Source organism: Cervus canadensis, chromosome 13 (assembly GCF_019320065.1).
Source record: "Cervus canadensis isolate Bull #8, Minnesota chromosome 13, ASM1932006v1, whole genome shotgun sequence".
Classification (NCBI taxonomy): Eukaryota; Metazoa; Chordata; class Mammalia; order Artiodactyla; family Cervidae; genus Cervus; species Cervus canadensis.
Window position 1 is genome coordinate 10,131,901 of NC_057398.1, and position 20,626 is coordinate 10,152,526.

Sequence of the window (20,626 nt, forward strand, 5' to 3'; positions counted from 1 at the left end):
GAGATTCTATTTATTAAAAAGAAGTGTAGTTAAGGGAAAAAGTTTGGGAGAGATATTTAAATACTCTAAATTTAAATAGAATTTCTTTATATGTGAACTTACTGTATTTCCTATCATATTCTGAATGGAAGAGAGCAGCAACAATATACTGCCAGAGGGAAGTCAAGGAATTGTCTCTTAGTATTTTTGGAATGCAGGTGAGTAGCTATTTGTTGTTATCAGTAGAGGTAAGGAGAAGGATGCGATGATGTGTGGATCTCCCTTAGTGGAAAAACCAGGGAACAGAATCAAGTGACGTCACCAGTCTGAAAATGTGCCTTAACAAATTCATCAAAGCCTAAATGCGGAATACCAGATTCCCTTCTTTATCAAGCACCGTAGCAGTAATGTCTCCTAAAGAAAAGTAAATTCTAAATCTGGGGATTCACACTTTAAATGCAAGGTAGTTCCTTCATCATAAACCTTTATAGGAAGGTTGGTGTTCATTTTTAAAGCTTGGGTTTGAGACACGTTTTCTAGCTTTTAAAATTTTCTGTACAATTTCTCGCTTAGTTTTAGCATTATCTACAGTTCTTTTTGAGTCATGTCTTTGACAGATCCACGTGGCTTTAACTGTGTAGCCCTAGAAGGCAGGGCCTGGGTTGGTAGATAGTACATGTTGTGATTTCAGTAATGTTGGGATCACCTGGTCTCTCCAGCGTCTCAGACTTCATGTAGTCTAAGAGTGTATACTTTGCGTCTCTCCCTTCACTTCTCATACACATGGAGATTTTTATTTTTGTCTCCTGAGTCCAGGGTTTCTGCTTTTTTACTTTTCTGGAGTGAGGCTGCTTATAACACAGTTTTGGGGTCAGGTTAACATTATTATTTTTGATTCTAAGAAGGAGACAGTAAACTCTGACTATCATAAGGACTGTAAAACTCTTACTCTATGTTTTAGCAAGCCTTTTGACAATATGGGTTACTAAAGTAGCATTATTTTTCTGAAAAATATCCTAGCTTGTTGAAGTGTTCTGTGAGTTAAACATGAGTGAAACAGAGGTAAACAAGGCACGTTTTTATGTTGTGATATCTTTATTGTTTTATTTAAATTTGTTGTTTTACTTGTGATCGCCTTATTGCTTTATTTAAACTTGTTATTTCACCTGTGAATTTTGGTAGTTTGAAACATTAGTGTGAATCAGTGAGATTTTATATTGTTAGGATATGAGGATTGATAGGGCTAAAATAGGAGTTCTAGAATTTTACTAAAGAGTTCTTAGATATTTACTGTCCTCCAAAAAATTTGGATGAGTTGAAATCTAATCTGGAGCTGAGCTTGTGTCTCCATTACGTTAAATGATGATGGCGGTTAGATTTAGTGACACTGATTCATTTCGCTCACCATCAGGTCTCGGGAAAGGAAGAGTCGCTGTGCAGAGAAAGGAGAAGAAAGACTGCGGAACACTGGCTCATTTTAGCAGATTCCCGCTCTTTGGGCGTCTTAGGTTAATGGAGAGAGAAGTTATGAGAAAAGCTCATGAGTGCTTTTGAAAACACTTTCAGGATCATAAAATTACAGGTAGAAAGAATGTTAGAAGTCTGGCTGTCATCGTTTTCAGAGAAGCTGAAATACCCAGCCAGGCTCAAACAGTAGCAGAACTAGAACCCCATCGGTACATTTCTTTGACTGGAAGACAAAAATCCAGCGTCCTTTGATATCACTATCTCTTTTTGAGTTTTCGTGGGAATAACCTGAGGATTTGTTTTTTTCTGTAGGAAGTAGTTTACTTCCTCCACCCTCCCACCCCCCCCATCACTTTGCTCAATGCCTGTAGCCCTGCCGTACTCATGGGGACTAGGGAGACTGTCAGCCGCCCTGGACTCTGCGAATACAGGATGTGGTGTCGGGGGGAGGGGGGGGGTCCGCATGGAAACTGAACACATTGGGTTTTATAGGGAAGATATTTTGAAAATTGACAAAACAGTGGTAGAATTTATCCTTAAAATTTTTTTTTTTCTGCTCCCCTCCCCCCCCCCCCCCCGAGATTTTAAACATTCAAGGTGGGAGTTTAAAGGAATTTCTCAGCTTTACTATGTTATACTTTAAAAGAATATATGAATAGAAGAGCTTTTAATAGAAGCCTCACAGATTTATTTGATATTTCTTTATATTCTCTGTGTTTGACGTTAGATATGCATACCTACTTACCTTTTGTTTGTAGTAGCTATCATGTAGCTTTATATATGAATTGGTACTCTTGTTTAATGCTTGAAATTTTGTATAGACTTTAGAAATAAGCAGTCTTAGAGTATTAGTTTTGACAATTGCACAACCTCAGTCTTCTTTTTGGCAATGAGATTTCAGAGTGTATTAAATTTTTAATCTAAGAATTATTGATCTATAAGGAATGTTAAAAAGACAACCAAAATCTTTTATTCTGTTTATTAAAAGAAAGTGAGATTCTATTTTAAAACCCTAAAGGAGAAACCTTATGACTCTCTGCTTCCAGTTGTTCTAACATTTACATTTTCTCAGCCACTGGACTCCTCTGGTGGCTCAGACGGTAAAGTGTCTGTCTACAATGCGGGAGAGCTGGGTTCAATCCCTGGGTCGGGAAGAGTCCCCTGGAGAAGGAAATGGCAACCCACTCCAGCATTCTTTCCTGGAGAATCCCATGGACGGAGGAGCCTGGTAGGCTGCAGTCCATGGGGTCGCTATGAGTAAGACACGACTGAGCGACTTCACTTTCACTTTCTAGCCATTGGAAAGTTCTTTGTATCTTATCTAAATACAAAGCTCTTTGTTGTAGTTCAGAGTTATCTATTAAAATCAAGGACAGTTGGTTATGATGTCAATTTCACATTCATTAATGAATCCCTGCTTAATATAAACTCATTTTGAAGTGGTTCAAGCTGCATTGTTAAGGGGATGGATTTAAAATTGTTTAGTGTCTTTTTCCAGGTTTTCATGAGAAAAAAATTAACTTTTCAAAGTTGCTGTCTTTATTTATTAGTCCAGTCAGATTAAAGATGATATTCAGCTTAGCTGCCTCCAGATTTTCAGGTACAGTTTTTCTTAGATTGGGGTTTCAGTAGTGTCTTTAGGCTCAAGTGCTTTAGAAATTCTGCTTAACCAATGGTGGCCAAGGGGTGAGGGGAGGAAACAGAATTAGAGGAGGGGAAAAGAAGCAGGCCATTTGTGGAAGAAAGAAGAGGGGAAGATCATGGAAAGATGGGAAAAGAAATGGGGAGTGGATGAAGGAGACTAAGGTTGATGGTGCTGGAGTGTCGCCAGCGGTCATATGAGGTGCCGTGTAGCGCGTCCTGGGCCGGACAGTGAGCCCATTGAAAGTGGGAAGTAAATTGGCTTTAGGGCCTATCTGGGTCTCTTGCTACTGTCTGTGCTGTCTCACACTCAGACTGAGGCTCGTTTTGAAGCGGTATGTTCTTTGTTACCTACCTGTTAAGGACTCGGGCAGAAAATTGTGAGAGATTTCAAAGCAGCGTAAAAACGAATGAACCTTGTTCTCAGACGCCGTAGTAGAGCGAGATTGCGAGAACCAATAGAGGCATAGCACCTTGTCTGTCTCCTGAAGTGCCTCTCAGACTTTTCTGTCCAAGTATTTCTGACTGTAGAGGTGGTATGAAGTGGGGACCTCTGAGACTAGTCTGACGTTGCTTTGAAGTCTTTCTATCTTGCAAATCCATGCAAGGTTTACATTCTGTTCCATGATGGGTCTGTGTTTCTTTTAATAATAAACAACATCCTGGCCCCTCCCACACGTAACAATCTTTGATGCTCAGGAAGATGCACTGCGCTTATGGCAGCATCAGGATCGCCCCCACCCCCCGCCCCACTGCACACGTGGTAACACGTTTCACCCCCAGTCGCCTTCCAGGCAGTGATCTGGGAAGCAGGCGAACACATGGCGTTTGGTCGTCTAGGCTGCACTGGTGATGGCACTTTGGACCTTAGCTGAATTTGAAAGGTCCCTTTATAAATTGTATTGGCCATTGGTTACCTTGCGAAGACTGACCCCAGTGACCCTTTGCTCAGCTGTGACAGGAAACCTTTGTGAGCAGAGGCTCGGGGTGTGATTCTGGTGTAGAGCTCCTCGGGGCCTGTTGTTAGACCCTCCAACACGTGTCTGATTTTCACAACCTGATCTGAGCTGACGGGGTCAGGTGTTCCCCCTGTCCTTGAACACACAAATGTAGTATTCTTTCTCCTCCAAAGTCATTCTACCAAGTAAGTTCTCCATAAGGATGCTTGGAAATTTTAAATAATTCGTGTAAAATGTTAAACACGGTTCCTTACATATAGTAAGCAGTCAGCAGATGTTAGCTACTGTTTTATTGTTGCAACTATCATTATTGCAATACATGCCTACTAGCAACAATCATACACAGAAAGTTAGACTTGGAGGTGCCACATTCAAAACAGATGGCTGGTCATTAATTTGGGATCCTGAGTTCTGAACGTATAACACCTTTGTAAAAGTAAGGAATATATAGTACTTGCTGTATGATTAAAGAAAATGACATAACATATTCTTGAGCAAGATATTTAAAAAGAAAGCCGTTAACCCTGCTAGGGGGGAAACTGACTTTAACTTCACATTCTTCAGCAACATAGTAAGTCATAGAGTTCTGCAGAGCAATAGTGCCTAGCAGGGACCTGGTTTGTACTGCTTAATATGTGTTGGTTTGAATGAATCAAATATGTTGAGACCTCCTTATGGAGACCTGAATGTATACATGCCTGGTTAAGCAAGACATTTGAATGTTACTGAATGTTTAGCGAGAAGCCATTTCAGAATTTTGAATACGTAAGTGATATAATCCATTCCCTGCCTTAGGCTAGAGGGAAATGTGCAAAAGGTTATATATGATGACAGGGCTGTGGTAAATTTCTTCTACTTTCCAAATGTTTCCAAAGTTTCTAGAGCACTCTTCTGAAGGTGATGGTGTCTCTCTGTGTGGGTGCCGGGAATGGCGTTGGGGGTAGTGTATTTGAATCTGGGAGGGGTAGTGTAAGTACTTTGAATGAGAGCCCCCAAGCAATGGTCCCTCAAGAAAATCTCCTTCCAGGAAATCCGTAAGTGTCAGAATTGTAGATTATAGAGCTAAATTTAACCTAGAGGCCCTCAGATCTAATCCTCATGTTAGGATGAGATCAAGTGAATTCCTCAAGGTTCTTAGGCCAGGACTCTCGATTCGTAGTCCTCTACTGTCTCACATATATTATACGACACGTTAAAGTAGAGGATCGCTCCTCAGCCTTTCGGCTAAGTTCAAGTGTAAAGTTGTAGAGCAAACTGTAGGCAGACAGATCCTTAGGGAGGACTGACCTGTAGTAGCTTCATCTTTCCTGCTCCAACAAGCCTGAATGAAGTTTTCATGTCATTTCACTATATGTTTAAAACTATACCACTTAGATATTCGTGTAGGTTAGTAAGTATAGAATGAAAATAAAGATCTCACCATCCCAGAGGCAAAAACTAAAATATTTTGTTGTATTTTCTCACCAGTCTCTTAGGAAAAAATACATATTTTAAAAATTAAGATTCTATTGTTTTATAGCTTGTTTTTTAAAATTTGCTATATCCAGACATTTACTTACATACTTCAACCTTGTGTGAATACATCATTTAAAATGCTTATATAGTAATATTTCATCGATGTGCCAATATATGTTTAACTGAACTCTGTTGTCAGATAGTAAGGTAGTTCTCAGTTTTTCAAACAAATTGGCTATTTTATGACTGCAGATGGCTCTCAGGGGATTAGGAGACTTCTGGTCATTCACACAATAACTTGCGTTAGTGAAGTATCTGTGTTTTCTTCTTACCACCTCGCTGAGAGCAGCTGCGTGAGAGAAGAGAGGTTGCTATTTGGTGGAGAGCAAAACCGGGGGAGGAAAGACTGGGTGGGAGCTAGTGTGGAGGGTGTCATTGAACGGAGGCCTTTGGCAACCCAGGATGGGGTAGGGATGAGGAAGGAGGTTGCTGCAGTGGAGTAATTTCAGCATTCTGCATAGAAATGACTCTTTTTCTGATGCATGTGACCTTTACTTTAAGACTTAAAACTCAAGCTGTATTACAAGTCTTTTTGAATTTCCAACATAGTAGATTCACTAAGTATCCGTTAAAAGACTGGGCACCTGAGCACGTCTTCCATATGTTATTATTGTCCAAGTTCCAACCTAACTACTTACAAAGCCTTTTCAGTGTGATTGTGAGTTGTGGGCTACCTGCAGACAAATAGCAAGCATGTTTTGTCAGTCTAATGGAAATGAAAGGGCAGATATATTCAGGCTTGGTGACTAGTTGGATCTTATTAGGAAAGGACAAGAAGACATCAAAACATGAGTTAGCTAAAAACCTCAAAAATGGTGAAATGAGGAGTTATTGCTGATTTGTGGAGAAACCTGAAAGATGACACCTGAAAACTATATTACATTTCAGGAACTTGTGCTGGTGAGAGATAGGGATAACACAGATAAAATTGTAATTTGGAGATATTCTAAAAGCCCTTATCTTAGCCAGTAGTTTCAGTTGTGGCTTAAAACACCGTATCTGTCTGTACTTCTGAATAACAAAATGAGTAAATTTGCATTTCACATGCTCCTTCTTTAGTTGAAAACAATTGATTATATAGAAGAGGGGTGATGCTATAAACTGGGTCTTAGTTCTGCTGCTGATTTTCTGTATGACATTGGACCCGACATTTCACCTTTCTGGTTTCTGGTCTGTAACTCAAAGGATAATTAATACTGGTTTAGATAATTTTTCAAGTTCCTTCTGAAACCTAGAGTCTTTATTTCGAAAATAATAAATGACCTCTGAGATGGACCTCTGAGAGTTGACTGTATATTCTCAAATTTGAAAAGTTAAGCAAAATGCTGATCTAGTAGATTCATGTAACTTTTAAGTATAGCATCTTGAAGGTGTCCCTCTATCAGCTAAAGAACAAATGTCTCAGTTCAATATATGACTGCATAGAAAAAAAAAATGCAACCACAGTAGGTGACCAAAGGGATAAGTAACTTTCAGGAATTTTGAAAGCCCAGTAGTATTTAGTATGTGCTCTCTCAGCATTAAAAAGGTCACCTTGCTAATACATGTTAATTTTGAGAGTTTAATTGACCTTTAGAATTTTAATATCCACCTTTTTTGGTGTGTTTAGAGGTTGGAGCAATCACAGAAGAAACTGCAGCCTGTGATTGGTGGAGTTTGGGTGCTGTCCTCTTTGAACTTCTCACTGGCAAGGTAAGCAGTGACCTGGAGGTTTAATAAGTTTATCCAGATGCTGCCTTGATTTCAAATTGAGAATATTTAGCCTTTGCCTTTAGTTTTTAGGTTGGGGACTAAGTAAGAAAACCTTGATATCAAAAGGAATGGGACACCAGAAAAATGCAAATTTATCAAGATTCCAGATTTTTTAAAAAGTAGAATTGTATTACATTGAATAAATTGATAGTAAAATTCTCTTATGTCACAGTGTTAGTACATAGCAAGATATAAGACTAGACATTCTTTTTCTTCTTTCTCTGTGATTCAGTTTTAACAGAGTTAAACCTGTAAGGGTTGTGTAAGGATTTGTTAGAATTCTCTGTTTTAAACACCTGTCTGAAATCAGGCGGGAATTATCATTTTAGAAAATTAATGTAGATATTAAAGGTAGCATGATTTTTTTTCTCAATACTGTAAATTTTTCCTCTCTGTTCTGGCTTAAGTACAGAATTCATACTTTCTCTGATCAATATCTTTTAAGTAAGATATCTGAAGTTAATAGATTCTAATAGAATATTGTGCAGATTGCCTCCTGGGACTAAAAGAGAGGAAATGAACAATCATACCTTTGTAAGCTGTCATCTACTTAAATATGTAGTTAATACTGAGCTCCTAACATTGTTGTGAAATATACAAATCACCTATAGATATTAATACATTTGAGTCATAAGGTGCTATACATATATAAAGCATCATTATTAACAAATTCTCGACTTTGGACGTTTTTAAGAACGTTAAAAAATTTCCGAGATACCGAATCCTGTTTTAGGTTTTGGCTGTAATGGAATCTTTCTATTATGGGCCGTTTTCTTTATATCTAAGGGAAAAGGGCAAGTGGCATAAGCTTCTGATGTGATTTTGATGACTGCCTTTTTTCCAGTTAGAAGTTCTTTAGGCTCATAGCCTTTGTCCTAGACTGCTTAGAGGGCACTGCGGCGAAGGTGGTTGTTGAGCTGTCTGTATTTTGCTGTCTATAAACCCTGTGATGGAACAGAATATGTTGTTATTTCGGATAAGAAGTGTATGTGATTGATTGTTTCAGACTCTGGTTGAGTGCCATCCAGCAGGAATAAATACCCACACCACTTTGAACATGCCAGAATGTGTCTCTGAAGAGGCTCGCTCACTCATTCAACAGGTAATTTAATTGACCTATTGGCCAAGTATATCAACCATGCAAATTGGCAGAGCCCACAGCTCTAAAACCTTAAAGAAATTCGTTTTGGGCAAGAAGGACCCATTAGTAATTACACATTCAGAACTAGTACTGTGTATCTTTAGGCTTCTGTTATTATCTAAGTATTGGTGATGTCAGAGAGAACAGTTCAAAGTTGTATTACGTTTTTTTATTTCTGAAATCCAGGCTAATGTTTAGTCAGTTCCATATATCTGTGTAGGCGTGAGATTTAAGTATTGCTTTTAAGCCTGTCTGTAGCTGCTTTATATTTTGTAACCATGTATGAATGGCTCTTTTTTTTCCTTTTTTTAAAAAGTTATTGAAGCGTTCATTCCTTAGAGCTAGTCTCGACATTTCATAAATGGCTATTTTAAAACTTTAATTCATATTGATTAGCTTAGGAACTGGCTGGTTGGGAGAGAAGTGGTAGAAAATCTTGCCAAGTTAAATTACTTTAGATCTGTTCATGGAACTTGAATATTGCTGTCAGTTACTGTATTTCTGGTGGCTTTGAAAAAAGAGACTATTGATAATTAAAGTTTGGTATCCCAGAGGCAGGCTTACTCTAGTGAGCTCCTTAAATTGATTCCCTACATTTAAAATGCTTGTCTAGCTTTATGGCAGACTCACCACAGATCAGCAAGAATTGTCAGAACTGCGATCCCTTACGCTTTTGGGAAAATATCAAGGGAAAATTTATTTGAAAAAGATGAAGAACCAAAGTTTTTGTTTAATGAAAGATAAATTATTCTTTAAATCAGGAAAAACAAAATTTGTTAAAAAAAAAAAAAAAAAAGAGAGAGGAAAAAGAGGAGGGGATAATATATTAAGAAAAGATTTACCTAGTATTTTCTTGGGCAGTGATTTTGGTTCCATTCAGCAGATATAGATAAAGGCATGGTATCACAAGCTGCAAACCTGAGACTCACAAATAGCTATATCACAGATGGATTTGATAAAGGCTATCAGAGAGGTTTAAAAAATACTTTGGCAAGTCAGGATAAAGAGGTGTTATAACTGATGCAGTGGTGGTGGTAGGGAAGTTTTTGTGTAGTGAGTGTTATTTTTGTGGAGCCTTAGCCAGAATTTTGGCATTGCAGGGTTAGATGTGGGGGAATAGCTGGGCGGAATGAAAAGTCTGAACAAAGGCAAGGACTGAGTCAGAAAGACTCAATTTGGGAAATCAAAAGTTTGGTTTATCTAGAGTACAGGGTGAATATAGGGATGAGTAATAGTAGTAAATGAGTATGGAAAGAGAAGCTGGGATTCTCTTATCATGAATACCAGGGGAGGATGATAGTATTTAATTCAGTAAAAAAGTTGAGATTTGAAGTTTTTGTGCACAAAGAGTGAAAGGATCAGAGTTGTCTTCAGGAAGATGCATTTGTCCAGAGTATGTAAAATAAAAAGAAACATAATTAGGTCGAAAATAGTGAGATGAGAGTACCCTGAACACTTTGTACAAGGATTAAGAGGTAATGTAAGGATTCATAAAACATTTCATTCTAATGGAGAGAAAGGACAGCTCCTCCTCTATTTTCCTCTTATTTGTTGTGGAACAGCAAACTAAATTCAAAGTACTTTTTTGTCTATTAATTTAAGGAAGGCTAGCAACTGCTGTTGTTTGTTTCTCTTTCTTAAAGATGTAGTCATCATGACAAATATTGAGAATAGAATTCCCTGAATTAATTAATAAAAGTCTGCTGCTCCTGTCTATCAGAATTTATATTGTAAGGAGTCTGAGCTTAAGATATGTTAAGTTCCTCTATACAGATGTGTATATATCTTACATAGTATACTTATATAGTGAAGCAGCATTCTGTCCCTGGCCTGCCGAAGGAAACTACTACTCACGTTAAGGAAACATCATCAGGAAAGGGAAAAGAGGTCTCTTGGCATGATTAGCAATCTGTCATTTTGACTTTCCTCTTCCACTACCTCACAGTTCATAGAGGTTATTTTAAAAAATCATCAAATGATTTATATGGAAAGAATTATTCCGCTTTGAGGAGATTTTCCTCTCTTTGGTCTTTTTAGCTGCTTGCTTTCTTCCTAGAGTTCATAATTCCCTGTACCCATGGTTTAGTCATCTCAGTCCAAGTGAATGGTGCTAAAGTAAGCACAGTTACATTTTGAATGCAATTAAAAATATATATATATTTACAATTTACAGAGCCTCGGAGCATGCATGTTGTATTTCACAGTGTACATTTAGTTCTTTATGACACAATTGCTTTGTCAGTTGAAAGATACTATATGAGAAAAAGACCATCAAAACAAATTTCTGTGCTTCCATTGCTCAGCTTTGTTGTCTAGTCTTTAAGAGAAAGGAAGTTGGCAGTGATTGTCTTGGTTTTGCCACTGGTCAACACATTCTCTTAGCAGAAAAATCTTTGTGAAATCTCTCAGAAGATCTGGAATAGTATTAATATTTTAAATGGCAGAATAAGCAAGATGGTCGTGGGTAAAACAGTTATATTTTTGCCTATGGATTTATAGTTACAAGTTTATAGACGAGGAATTTCATAATGAGGTCATGTTTTGGAGAGAATGGGGGTGGAAAAACCAATTGTAACAAGAAAGAGAGAACTTACATGTTTACATATTTGCTGAAATGTTAAAAAACATGCTATAGTTATAGTTAGTTCTTACCAATGTGTGGTATTTTAGTTTTATATTCAAATGTTTGATGCCTTCCACATCTCAATCAGTAGATATGAATTGTCTGATTTTGAAAATGGATTTGTTATGTTAGAATATTCTTAGATGTTTGTTTTATAATAGCAGCTTTTCTCTTAACACACTTTAGCAACTTCTAATATAAAAATTCTTTGTACTCAATACACTTTAATAAAATGTCATTTTGAATGCTGGATACAATAATTTCAAGTGAAAAGACTGAGAGTACAGTCTTTTGAAGTATATACTTCACTGCCTTTGTGGATTTGGTAATATCAAAGTGAAGTAATAGATTCTTGGCATTTGCAGATCACACACTCATAAGGCAGTGTAATGTTGTGGTTAACAGCATGGATTCTGGAGACTTAGTACCTGAATTCAGATCATATCCTTGCTGTCTACTACCTAATATGACCTTAAACAAGTTTCTATCTTCTCATCTATAAAACAGAGATAATTATAGTAACTATTCATAGAGTTGTTGTGAGTTCAATAAACTAATTTATACAAGGCAATTAGAACAATGCCTAGTACACAGCAAGTGTCACATAAATATTTTGTATTATTATTATTGATAGAACAACATTGAGAGCTCATGACGTAGTAATTTATAATTTGACGAAGCATATAGTTGAATTATAGTATAGGGTTGCCAGTGTAAGAGTGAGGCAGCTGCTGGTGATATATGTTGAAAAGGTCTAGAAAAGTAGTGGATTGGCACCCAACAGGAAATCAACTGATATTTTTATATAAATAATTGAATTAATTATTAATTAATGAAAGAAAAAATAGAAATAAAGGAAAAAGAAGAAACAAATGTGTAGGTTTAATTTGAGTAGTGGGATTTCCTACAGTTGTGGAACCATTAATGTAATCATCCAGATATTTTATTGCGGTTGACTAAATTCTGAAGAAAAAAATTACATGCTTTTGGGATATTTTCAGATACGAATGACTAGCCATATATGAGAAGGTTGGAAAGTTCTCTTCTCAAAAAAGGAATTTATAAAGTTGGACAGACTTGGTAGCCCTTTTCAATCACTGGTTGACCCCTAAGCTATGCAGGCACAGGGGTGACCCTTAGAAAACCAAGCTTAAAAATGAAAACTTAAAACTTGTTTTCTTAAGAAAGAAAAAAAAATGAGCAGGGCTATCAACCTCTGCTTATTATAGTTGAGGGTGGGGGTGGGGGGAAAGCAGATTTACAAATCTAGCTGAAAAAAGTTACCAAACAAGGAATAAACCAACAAATAGCAATGATAACCATCTTCATGGAAAAAATAAGACTCTAGAGTCACTAAAATATATTGTCTAAGACGTCTCATTTTCAGCAAAATATTGTAAGATATTCACAGAAACAAAATAGAGATAAAAGCGGTTGATAGAAATTGCTCTTGGGTGTCCCCAGGTTTTGGGTATAATGAAGACTTCAAAGCAGTTATTATAGTTATATTCAAAGAATTAAAGGAATCTGTGCATCAGTAACTTAAAGGAGGACTTCCCTGGTGTTACAGTGGATAGGAATCTGCCTACCAGTGCAGGGGACACAGGTTCGATTCCTGGTCCAGAAAGATTCCACATGCCCTGGAGCAGCTCAGCTGGTGTACACAGCTATCGAGCCTGCAGTCTGGAGCCTGCGTGCTGCAGCCGCTGAAGCCTGTGCGCCCAGACCCTGTGCCTCACAACACGGGCATCACCACAGTGAGAAGCTTGTGTGCCAGGACGAAGAGAGCAGCCCCTGCTCGCTGCAGCTGGAGACAGCCCGCATGCAGCAGCAAAGACCCAGAACAAATGAAAATAATTAATTAATTAAACAAGAGTCAAAGGAAATTAAGACAATAATGAATCACAATAAATAAAGATTCTCAATGAGATAGAGATATATTTAAAAAAAAAAAAAAAGGAACCAAATAGAAATTCTTAAGTTGAAAAGTACAATAACTGAAATGAAGAATTAAATAGGTGAAAAAAATTCCCTGGAGCATCTCAATAGCAAATTTGAGACAGATGAAGGAAAAGTAAAAGAACTTGAAGACCAGGATGATAGTAATTATCCAATCTGAAAAACAGATTAAAAATGTTTGAAGAAAAATGAACAGGGATATGGAGACCTGTAAGATGATATTAAATACACCAAAATACATATAATGGGAGTTCCAGAAAGAGAGGACATAGAGAAAAGGGCAGCAAAAATGTTTAAGACATAATAGCTAGAAGCATCACAAATTTGATGAAGAACATTGAAATGCATTCAAGAAGCTTAGTGGTCATTAAGTTGGAAAATACAGAGAGATCCACATAGACATATTTCATCTTTCAATTGTTGAAAGACAAAAACAAAGATGAAAATTTTGAAAGCAGCCACAGAACAACTCGTATTCAAGGGAACATTGATGTCTGACTTCTTATCAGAAACAATAGAAGACAAGTTAGTGGAAAGGCATATTTAAAGTGTTGAAAGGAAGTAACTGTCAGCCAAGAATTCCTTATCCAGCAAAATTATCCTTCAAAAAATAAAAATGAAATAAAGAAATTTCCAAGTAAAGACAGAGCATTCATTCCTAGCAGACTTGTCTTATGAGGAATAATACAGGAAGTCCTTAGGCTGAAAGTTATCATATAGTTACGTGAATTCATAGAAATGAAGAGTGTTAGAAAGATAAATATGAGTTAATAGAGAAGACTAAATATGTTTTTTTTCTCATTTCTTTGCTCAACTTCTTTTAAAAAACATAGGGTTGAACAAAGCAATATTTATAACACTGTGCTAGTAGGTTTATAACATATGTAATATATAGTATTTAATGACTATAGATGTAGTATTTAATGACATACAGATATAATATACAGTATTTAGGGCTTCTCTGGTGGCTCAGTGGTGAAGAATCTGCCTACCAATGCAGGAGACTTGGATTCAGTACTGGGGTTGGGAAGATCCCCTGGAGGAGGAAATGGCAACCCACTTCAATGTTCTTGCCTGGAAAATCCCATGGACAGGGGAGCCTGGTGTGCTACACTCCATGGGGTTACCAAGGAGTCACACACAACTTAGAAACTAAACAGCAACAATAGTACAATATTTAAGGCAAAGGAAGGCAGAAGGAATAGAACCATAGTAGAGCAAAATTTTTTCATTTCACTGGAAGAAGTAAGTTAGTATTAATCTGAAGTAGACTGTGATAAATTAAGAAGCACATTATAATCTTGATAGCAACCACTCAAAAAATAGTAAGTTAAGAGAGGAACTGAAACAGTACAGTGAAAAGTATTGGGCACAAAACAAGGTGGTAAAGAGGAATAAAAGAGGCAGTAACTGTAGAAAGCATAGCAAAACGGCAAAGGTGAGTTACTGTGTTAGTAATGGCATTCAGTGTGACTCTCAGCATGTGAAACAAAAGACAAAGATTGTTCACTGGATAAAGAAGATCCAAGTATCAGTGTATGAGAGGCATACTTAAGTTAATAAACACAAATAGGTTGAAAGAAAAAGGGTGGGAAAAGATGAATGATGCAAACAGTGACCACAAGAGAGATGAAGTGGTTTTGTTAAATATCAGATTAAATAGATGTGAAGATGAGACTGACCAGGGACTAAGATGTTTTATAATGATGAGAGGATCAATACAAAGATATAACAATTATAAATGTATATGCTCTAGTAACAGCTTCAAAACATATGAAGCAGAGTCCAGTTGAATTGAAGGAAAAATAGATATTCCAGTAATAAATGGAGGCTTCGATACCCTATTCATGATAATTGATAGAAAATCAGCAAGGATATGGAGACGACTTGAACAACACTATCAAACAACTCTGACATGTATAGAACAATGATTGTAGAATACATTCTTATCACCTGCACACGAATATTCTCTGTGATAGATCATTTGCTATGCCATAAAACAAATTACAGTATCTGAAAGGATTGAAATCACATAGCATACACTGACCGTAACAATTTTTTGTTAGAAATCATCAGCAGAAAGAGATCTGGTTAGTCCATAACAGATGTTTGGAAATTAAACAACACACTTCTAAATAGCCAGAGTCAAAGAAGAAATCCAAGAAAAGCCATGAAATGTTTTTAATGGCGTGAAAACAAACCCACAACATATCAAAATTTACAGGATGCCGGTACATTAATTCTTGAGAAAAATGTATGGCTTTAGAAATCTATATAGGAAAAGAATAGTCTCAAATGAAAATCTCACCTTGTAACTGAGGAAACTAGAAAGAGAAACTGTAAAAAGAAAATAAATCCAAAACAAGAAGAAGAAAGAAAGCAGAAATCAGTGAAGAGAAAATCTTCATTGGCTAGAAAAAAATAAGAGACAAATTAAATCTCAAGTTGGTTCTTTGAAAAGATTAGCAAAATCGGGAAATGTTTAGCTGACTTCAGAAATGAGTATTTTAAAAAGGCAAGGGAAAAAAAAAAAAAAGGCAAGGGAGGGGCTGCCATATGACCCGGCAATCCCACTGCTGGGCATGCACACCGAGGAAAGCAGAATTGAAAGAGACATGTGTACCCCAGTGTTCATCACAGCACTGTTAACAATAGCTAGGACATGGAAGCAACCTAGATGTCCATTGGCAGACAAATGGATAAGAAAGTTGTGGTACATATACACAATGGAATATTACTCAGCTATTAAAAAGAATGCATTTGAATCAGTTCGAATGAGGTGGATGAACTGGAGCCTGTTATACAGAGTGAAGTAAGTCAGAAAGAAAAACACCAATACAGTATATTAACGCATATGTATGGAATTTATAAAGATGGTAATGATGACCCTATATGCGAGACAACAAAAGAGACACAGAGATAACGAACAGACTTTTGGACTCTGTGGGAGAAGGCGAGGGTGGGATGATTTGAGAGAATAGCATTGAAACATGTGTATTACCATATGTGAAACAGATCGCCAGTCCACGTTTGATGCATGAGACAGGGTGCTCAGGGCTGGTGCACTGGGATGACCCTGAGGGATGGGATGGGGAGGGAGGTGGGACGGGGTTCAGGATGGGGAACACATGTACACTCGTGGCTGTGTACATCCTCTCTTGTCCCTTTGCATCCCATGATTTTTCAATAAAAATGCCAAGATAATTTGGTGAAAAATAGTCTTTTCAACAAATGGTGTTGGGAAAATAAAATATTCACATGCTAAAACCAAAATGAACTAAGACTCTTGATTCATATCATATGCAAAATTAACTTAAAAGTAGCTCATAGACCTATATGTGGAGCTGAAACTATAAAATCATAGGGAAAAATAGGAGAAAATCTTCATGACCTTGGGTTAAGAAAAGAATTATTAGATGTGACACCAAAATATGATCCATAAAAGAAAAAAAAAAGATAAAGTGGGCTTCATTAAAATTAAAAACATTTACACTTCAAAAGATACCAGTAAAAAATTGAAAAGGCAGGCCACAGACCGGGAGAAAATACATTCACATCAAGTAATTGGTATGTTTTCAGAATGTATAAAGAAACCCTTTAACTCAGTAAGCAGACAGCTCAGTATAAAAACAGGCAAAGATTCACAGGGAGGCTATATAAATGGCTAATAAGGATATGAAAAGATGCTCAGCATTATTAGTCATTAGGGAATATAAATTAAAACCAAAGTAAGATATCATTAATACCCACTAGAAGGACTGCAGTAAAGAAGATAGTATCAAGTGTTGATGAGGATATAGACAAACTGAAACTCTCATACATTGCTGACAGGAATGCAAAATGGTGCAGATACTTTAGAAAGGTTTGGTAGTTTCTTAGAAAGCTAAACATAAACTTAACACACGACTGACTGTTCCCTCTCATAGGAAAGTCCTTAGAAGAAATGAAAATACGTGTCTGCAGGAAGTCATATATGTAAATGTTAAAAGCAATACAATTAATTGTAGCCACAACCTGGGAAGTCCATATGTCCATTAACTGGTGAACAGATTCACAAAATATGTTATTTCCAAATAGTAGTAGTAGTGTTAGTCGCTCAGTCGTGTCCAACTCTTTGCAACCCTATGGACTGTAGCCCACCAGGCCTTTCTGTCCATGGGATTCTCCAGGCAAGAAGACTGGAGTGGGTTGCCATTCCTTTACTCCAGGGGATCTTCCTGACCCAGGGATCAAACCTGGGTCTCCTGCATTGCAGGCAGGTTCTTTATCATCTGAGTTACAGGGAAGCCCAAGTAGTTCTATCCAAATAGTGGAATGCTATTCAGAAACCAAAAGAAACAGACTGTTGACACCTTTCTACAACATGGATGGACCTCAGAAACATTATGCTTAGTGAAAGAAGGCAGCTGCAAAAGACAGCATGTTTTATTATTTCATTTATATGAAATATCCAGAAGGGGCAAGTTTATAGAGAGAAAAAGCAAATCAGTGGTTGCCTGGGGTTGGGGATGGAAATGTAGATTGACAGCAAACAACATGAAGAAATTTTTTAGGGTGATCAAAGTGATCTCAAACTAGATTGGGGTGATAGTTGCACAGCTCTTCAAATTTGCTAAGAATCATTAGGTTTTACGCTTGCAATAGATAACTTTTGTGCTATGTAAATTATCTCTCAGTAAAGTTGTTAAAACAAAAATTTGAGGATACGTGAATGTCTTAAGTAACACATTCTTGCAGTATGACCAGTGTCATCTGTTATTGTGTATGACTACTTTTATTTTCCCACTCCTAACAAATCCTGTTGCAAATAACATTAACTTATTTTAGACCTGATTCCTATTAGTGAAGAAGTTGAAGCACATTTCACTCATTGGATCAAGTTGTTCCATGTGAGTCAGCTCTTTCTAAGAAAGCAGTTTTGGAATATGAATTTGCTTACTCAGACCTTCGGCTTCCCAGATGGCACTAGTGCTAAAGAACTCGCCTACCAGTGCAGGAGACATAACAGACGCAGGTTCGATCCCTGGGTTAGGAAGATCCCCTGGAGGAGGGCATTCTTGCCTGGGAAATTCAATGGACAGAGGAGCCTGATGGGCCCCAGTCCATAGGGTCACAAAGAGTTGGATATGATTGGAGTGACTAACACACACATTCAGACCTTAGGTAAGGTTTAGTCCCAGGGCGTATATAATTCACTAGAGGTTGAAAGACCTAGTGTGCTTTTCAGACTTTCTAATCATAAAAGGAGTAGCTGGATCTCTCAGAATTTGGTGCAATATGTAATTAATGTCATGATCATACTTTTGGAGTAAGAAATTGATAGGTGTAACTATCCTATAGTATATAGATATATAGTATATATATATATATAGAGAGAGAGAGAGAGATTGTGTAGATATACTAGATATATACTAGATATACTATAGACATATAGTATATAGTAACAAAGTGAGTTACTCAAGGTGATATCATTTGAAAAGCCATAAACTCAGATATATTCCCCAGCACCCCATAGCTCAAGTGGTGTTACAGACACAATCCTCTTTTTTTTTTTTTTCAAAGAAGTATAGTCAGTTGGCTGTCATCAAGTCCGTTTGTCACTGAGGTTGAATTTAGAAGTAGCTTCCTTTCGTTATGTTTTTATTTTCCTTTGATTCTTTAGTTGGATTCCCACTACTCACTTAAATCCTTCCTTTTTAGCTCTTACAGTTCAACCCTGTGGAGCGGCTTGGTGCTGGCGTTGCTGGTGTTGAAGATATCAAGTCTCATCCATTTTTTACCCCTGTGGATTGGGCAGAACTGATGAGATGAACAGAGTGCAGGGTTCTCGGCACACATTCTGGCCTTCTCTGCGACAGGCATCTCTAGCACGGAGGCAGCTCGCCTCACACTCACTTACGGGACACCAAGCATTGGGATTAAGAGCTTTAGAGGAAATGGAGAGAAAAGGCCTGAGAGAGAACAACTCCTTTACAGTTACTGTCTGGACAAGATGCCTTTGCAAGGAGCTGTTATATATAAACCAAGGTGTGATCTTTATTTTATCTGCATTTAGTGGTGCAGGTCAGTTGTAAACCCAACTAAAAGACGAATGCCCTTTGAGAACTTCCTCTGAGATGAAGCTCCAAGTGTAGAATGAAGTGTTACTTGAAAGGATGACCTTTATATGGCAGCTGACTGTGCTTTTCGCTAACCAAGATATATATACTAAAAGTGCTTCACAAGTAATGGCATCTATGAAGCTTAAAAAATGAGAAAGAATATACACATCATGTCTGATAGGAACCCTCAACCACAATGCTATATAATTAATGTATATCAAATATGGTCCCATATTTACTCTTTCTGAAGTCCACATAAGGAAAAAACACTTCCTGTTGTCAACTCTATACTTTCTTGGTTAGTATTGCTAACAGTAGGGTTCCTATGAGCTCTCAGCTCTCTCTCTCTCTCTCTTTATCTTTCCACTTGCTACACCCTTTGCCTATTGTCATATTCTGTTCTTCCTACCCCTCCTAATACATAGGCAGCCAAAAAGGGAAGGGAGTATTTATTTCCCCAAATTGTATCAACTTAGTAAGAACTAAAGAATCATGATGTAAAATAAATGTGCTAAAAACTGAAGTCTCTCTTTCTTTTAATTGCTTACAATTTTTTTTTCTATTCAAAGACCTCTCTTCCTTTCATTTTGAAAGGTTAGCAATTTCTGCTTCTTACTGTGTTTGACTTCGTTTTAGTTCTTTGGCTGAGTATCCTAAGAACCAAAGGATCTCATCTCAGTGGGATTGAATGGCAATCCTATTTTGTTACGTATTGACAGGATTTCTAGATTTGACCTCCTCCTCTACTTGACATTGTGTTGAAAGAACATGAGTATTTATACGTTTGTGTTTGTTATTTCTTTCTGTTGCTAAGACAGCTCCTATAGTCATACTGTGTTTACAACAGAATACAAACTTTTTAAGTTAATGCCTGTTTTTTTTAAACTTTATCCAAAGATGAAAGAATAAGTCATCATTTCCAAATGGTGCCACAAACACAATGAAAGTTTTCTGTATGTTTTAATTCTCTGTATTTTCAAGATCTGTGACAGAGCCTATCCCCACCCCAAGAGCCTCTGTGCAGCTTCCAGCTGCCATTGGCCAGGTCCGCCCATCACATTAAATGGAAGCAGAAAATGCTTTAGTGGAACGAAGGAAATGTGCAAGCATTTTTCCTTGTTCTGTTATCCTACTCCCCCATTTTCCTTTTTGGTCCCCTTATAACCTGAACCCCAGCTGAAGGGCTGCAACAACACCAGGATGGGGACCAGGTCACCAGGATCATAGCTCAGTTGAGATGACATCACTCCCTGGAACTGGATTTCAACTCACCAGCCCCCAGGCCTCAAAACAGGAACTCATGCAGGTGAGACACAAGAATGACTTCCTGTGTAGGACTAGTAGGAAATCTGCAAGTAGTTAGAGTTGGTCATTACAGAGCTTCCTTCCAGAAGTGCCCTATGACATGAAAGAGGACTTCACAGCTAAGGTGAAGCTCCCAGCCCTACCGTGTGACTTTCGTCCCTGGGTTCAAAGGACAGTGTTAACA

The 20,626-nt window shown here is 37.4% G+C and overlaps 1 protein-coding gene across 3 annotated transcripts in view; it reads left to right on the plus strand.

The window, feature by feature from the left end:
* The window catches only part of RPS6KC1 (ribosomal protein S6 kinase C1), a 195,942-nt gene extending 176,282 nt beyond the window's left edge, over positions 1-19,660 (plus strand). For all 3 annotated transcript variants that reach the window (XM_043486363.1, XM_043486364.1, XM_043486365.1), the window contains 3 exons: positions 7,171-7,253; positions 8,320-8,415; positions 18,737-19,660. In XM_043486363.1, coding sequence (XP_043342298.1) covers positions 7,171-7,253; positions 8,320-8,415; positions 18,737-18,847 — 290 coding nt within the window. In that variant the 3' untranslated portion in view covers positions 18,848-19,660. The remainder of the gene's footprint in view (positions 1-7,170; positions 7,254-8,319; positions 8,416-18,736) is intronic.
* Positions 19,661-20,626: the final 966 nt, after the last annotated feature.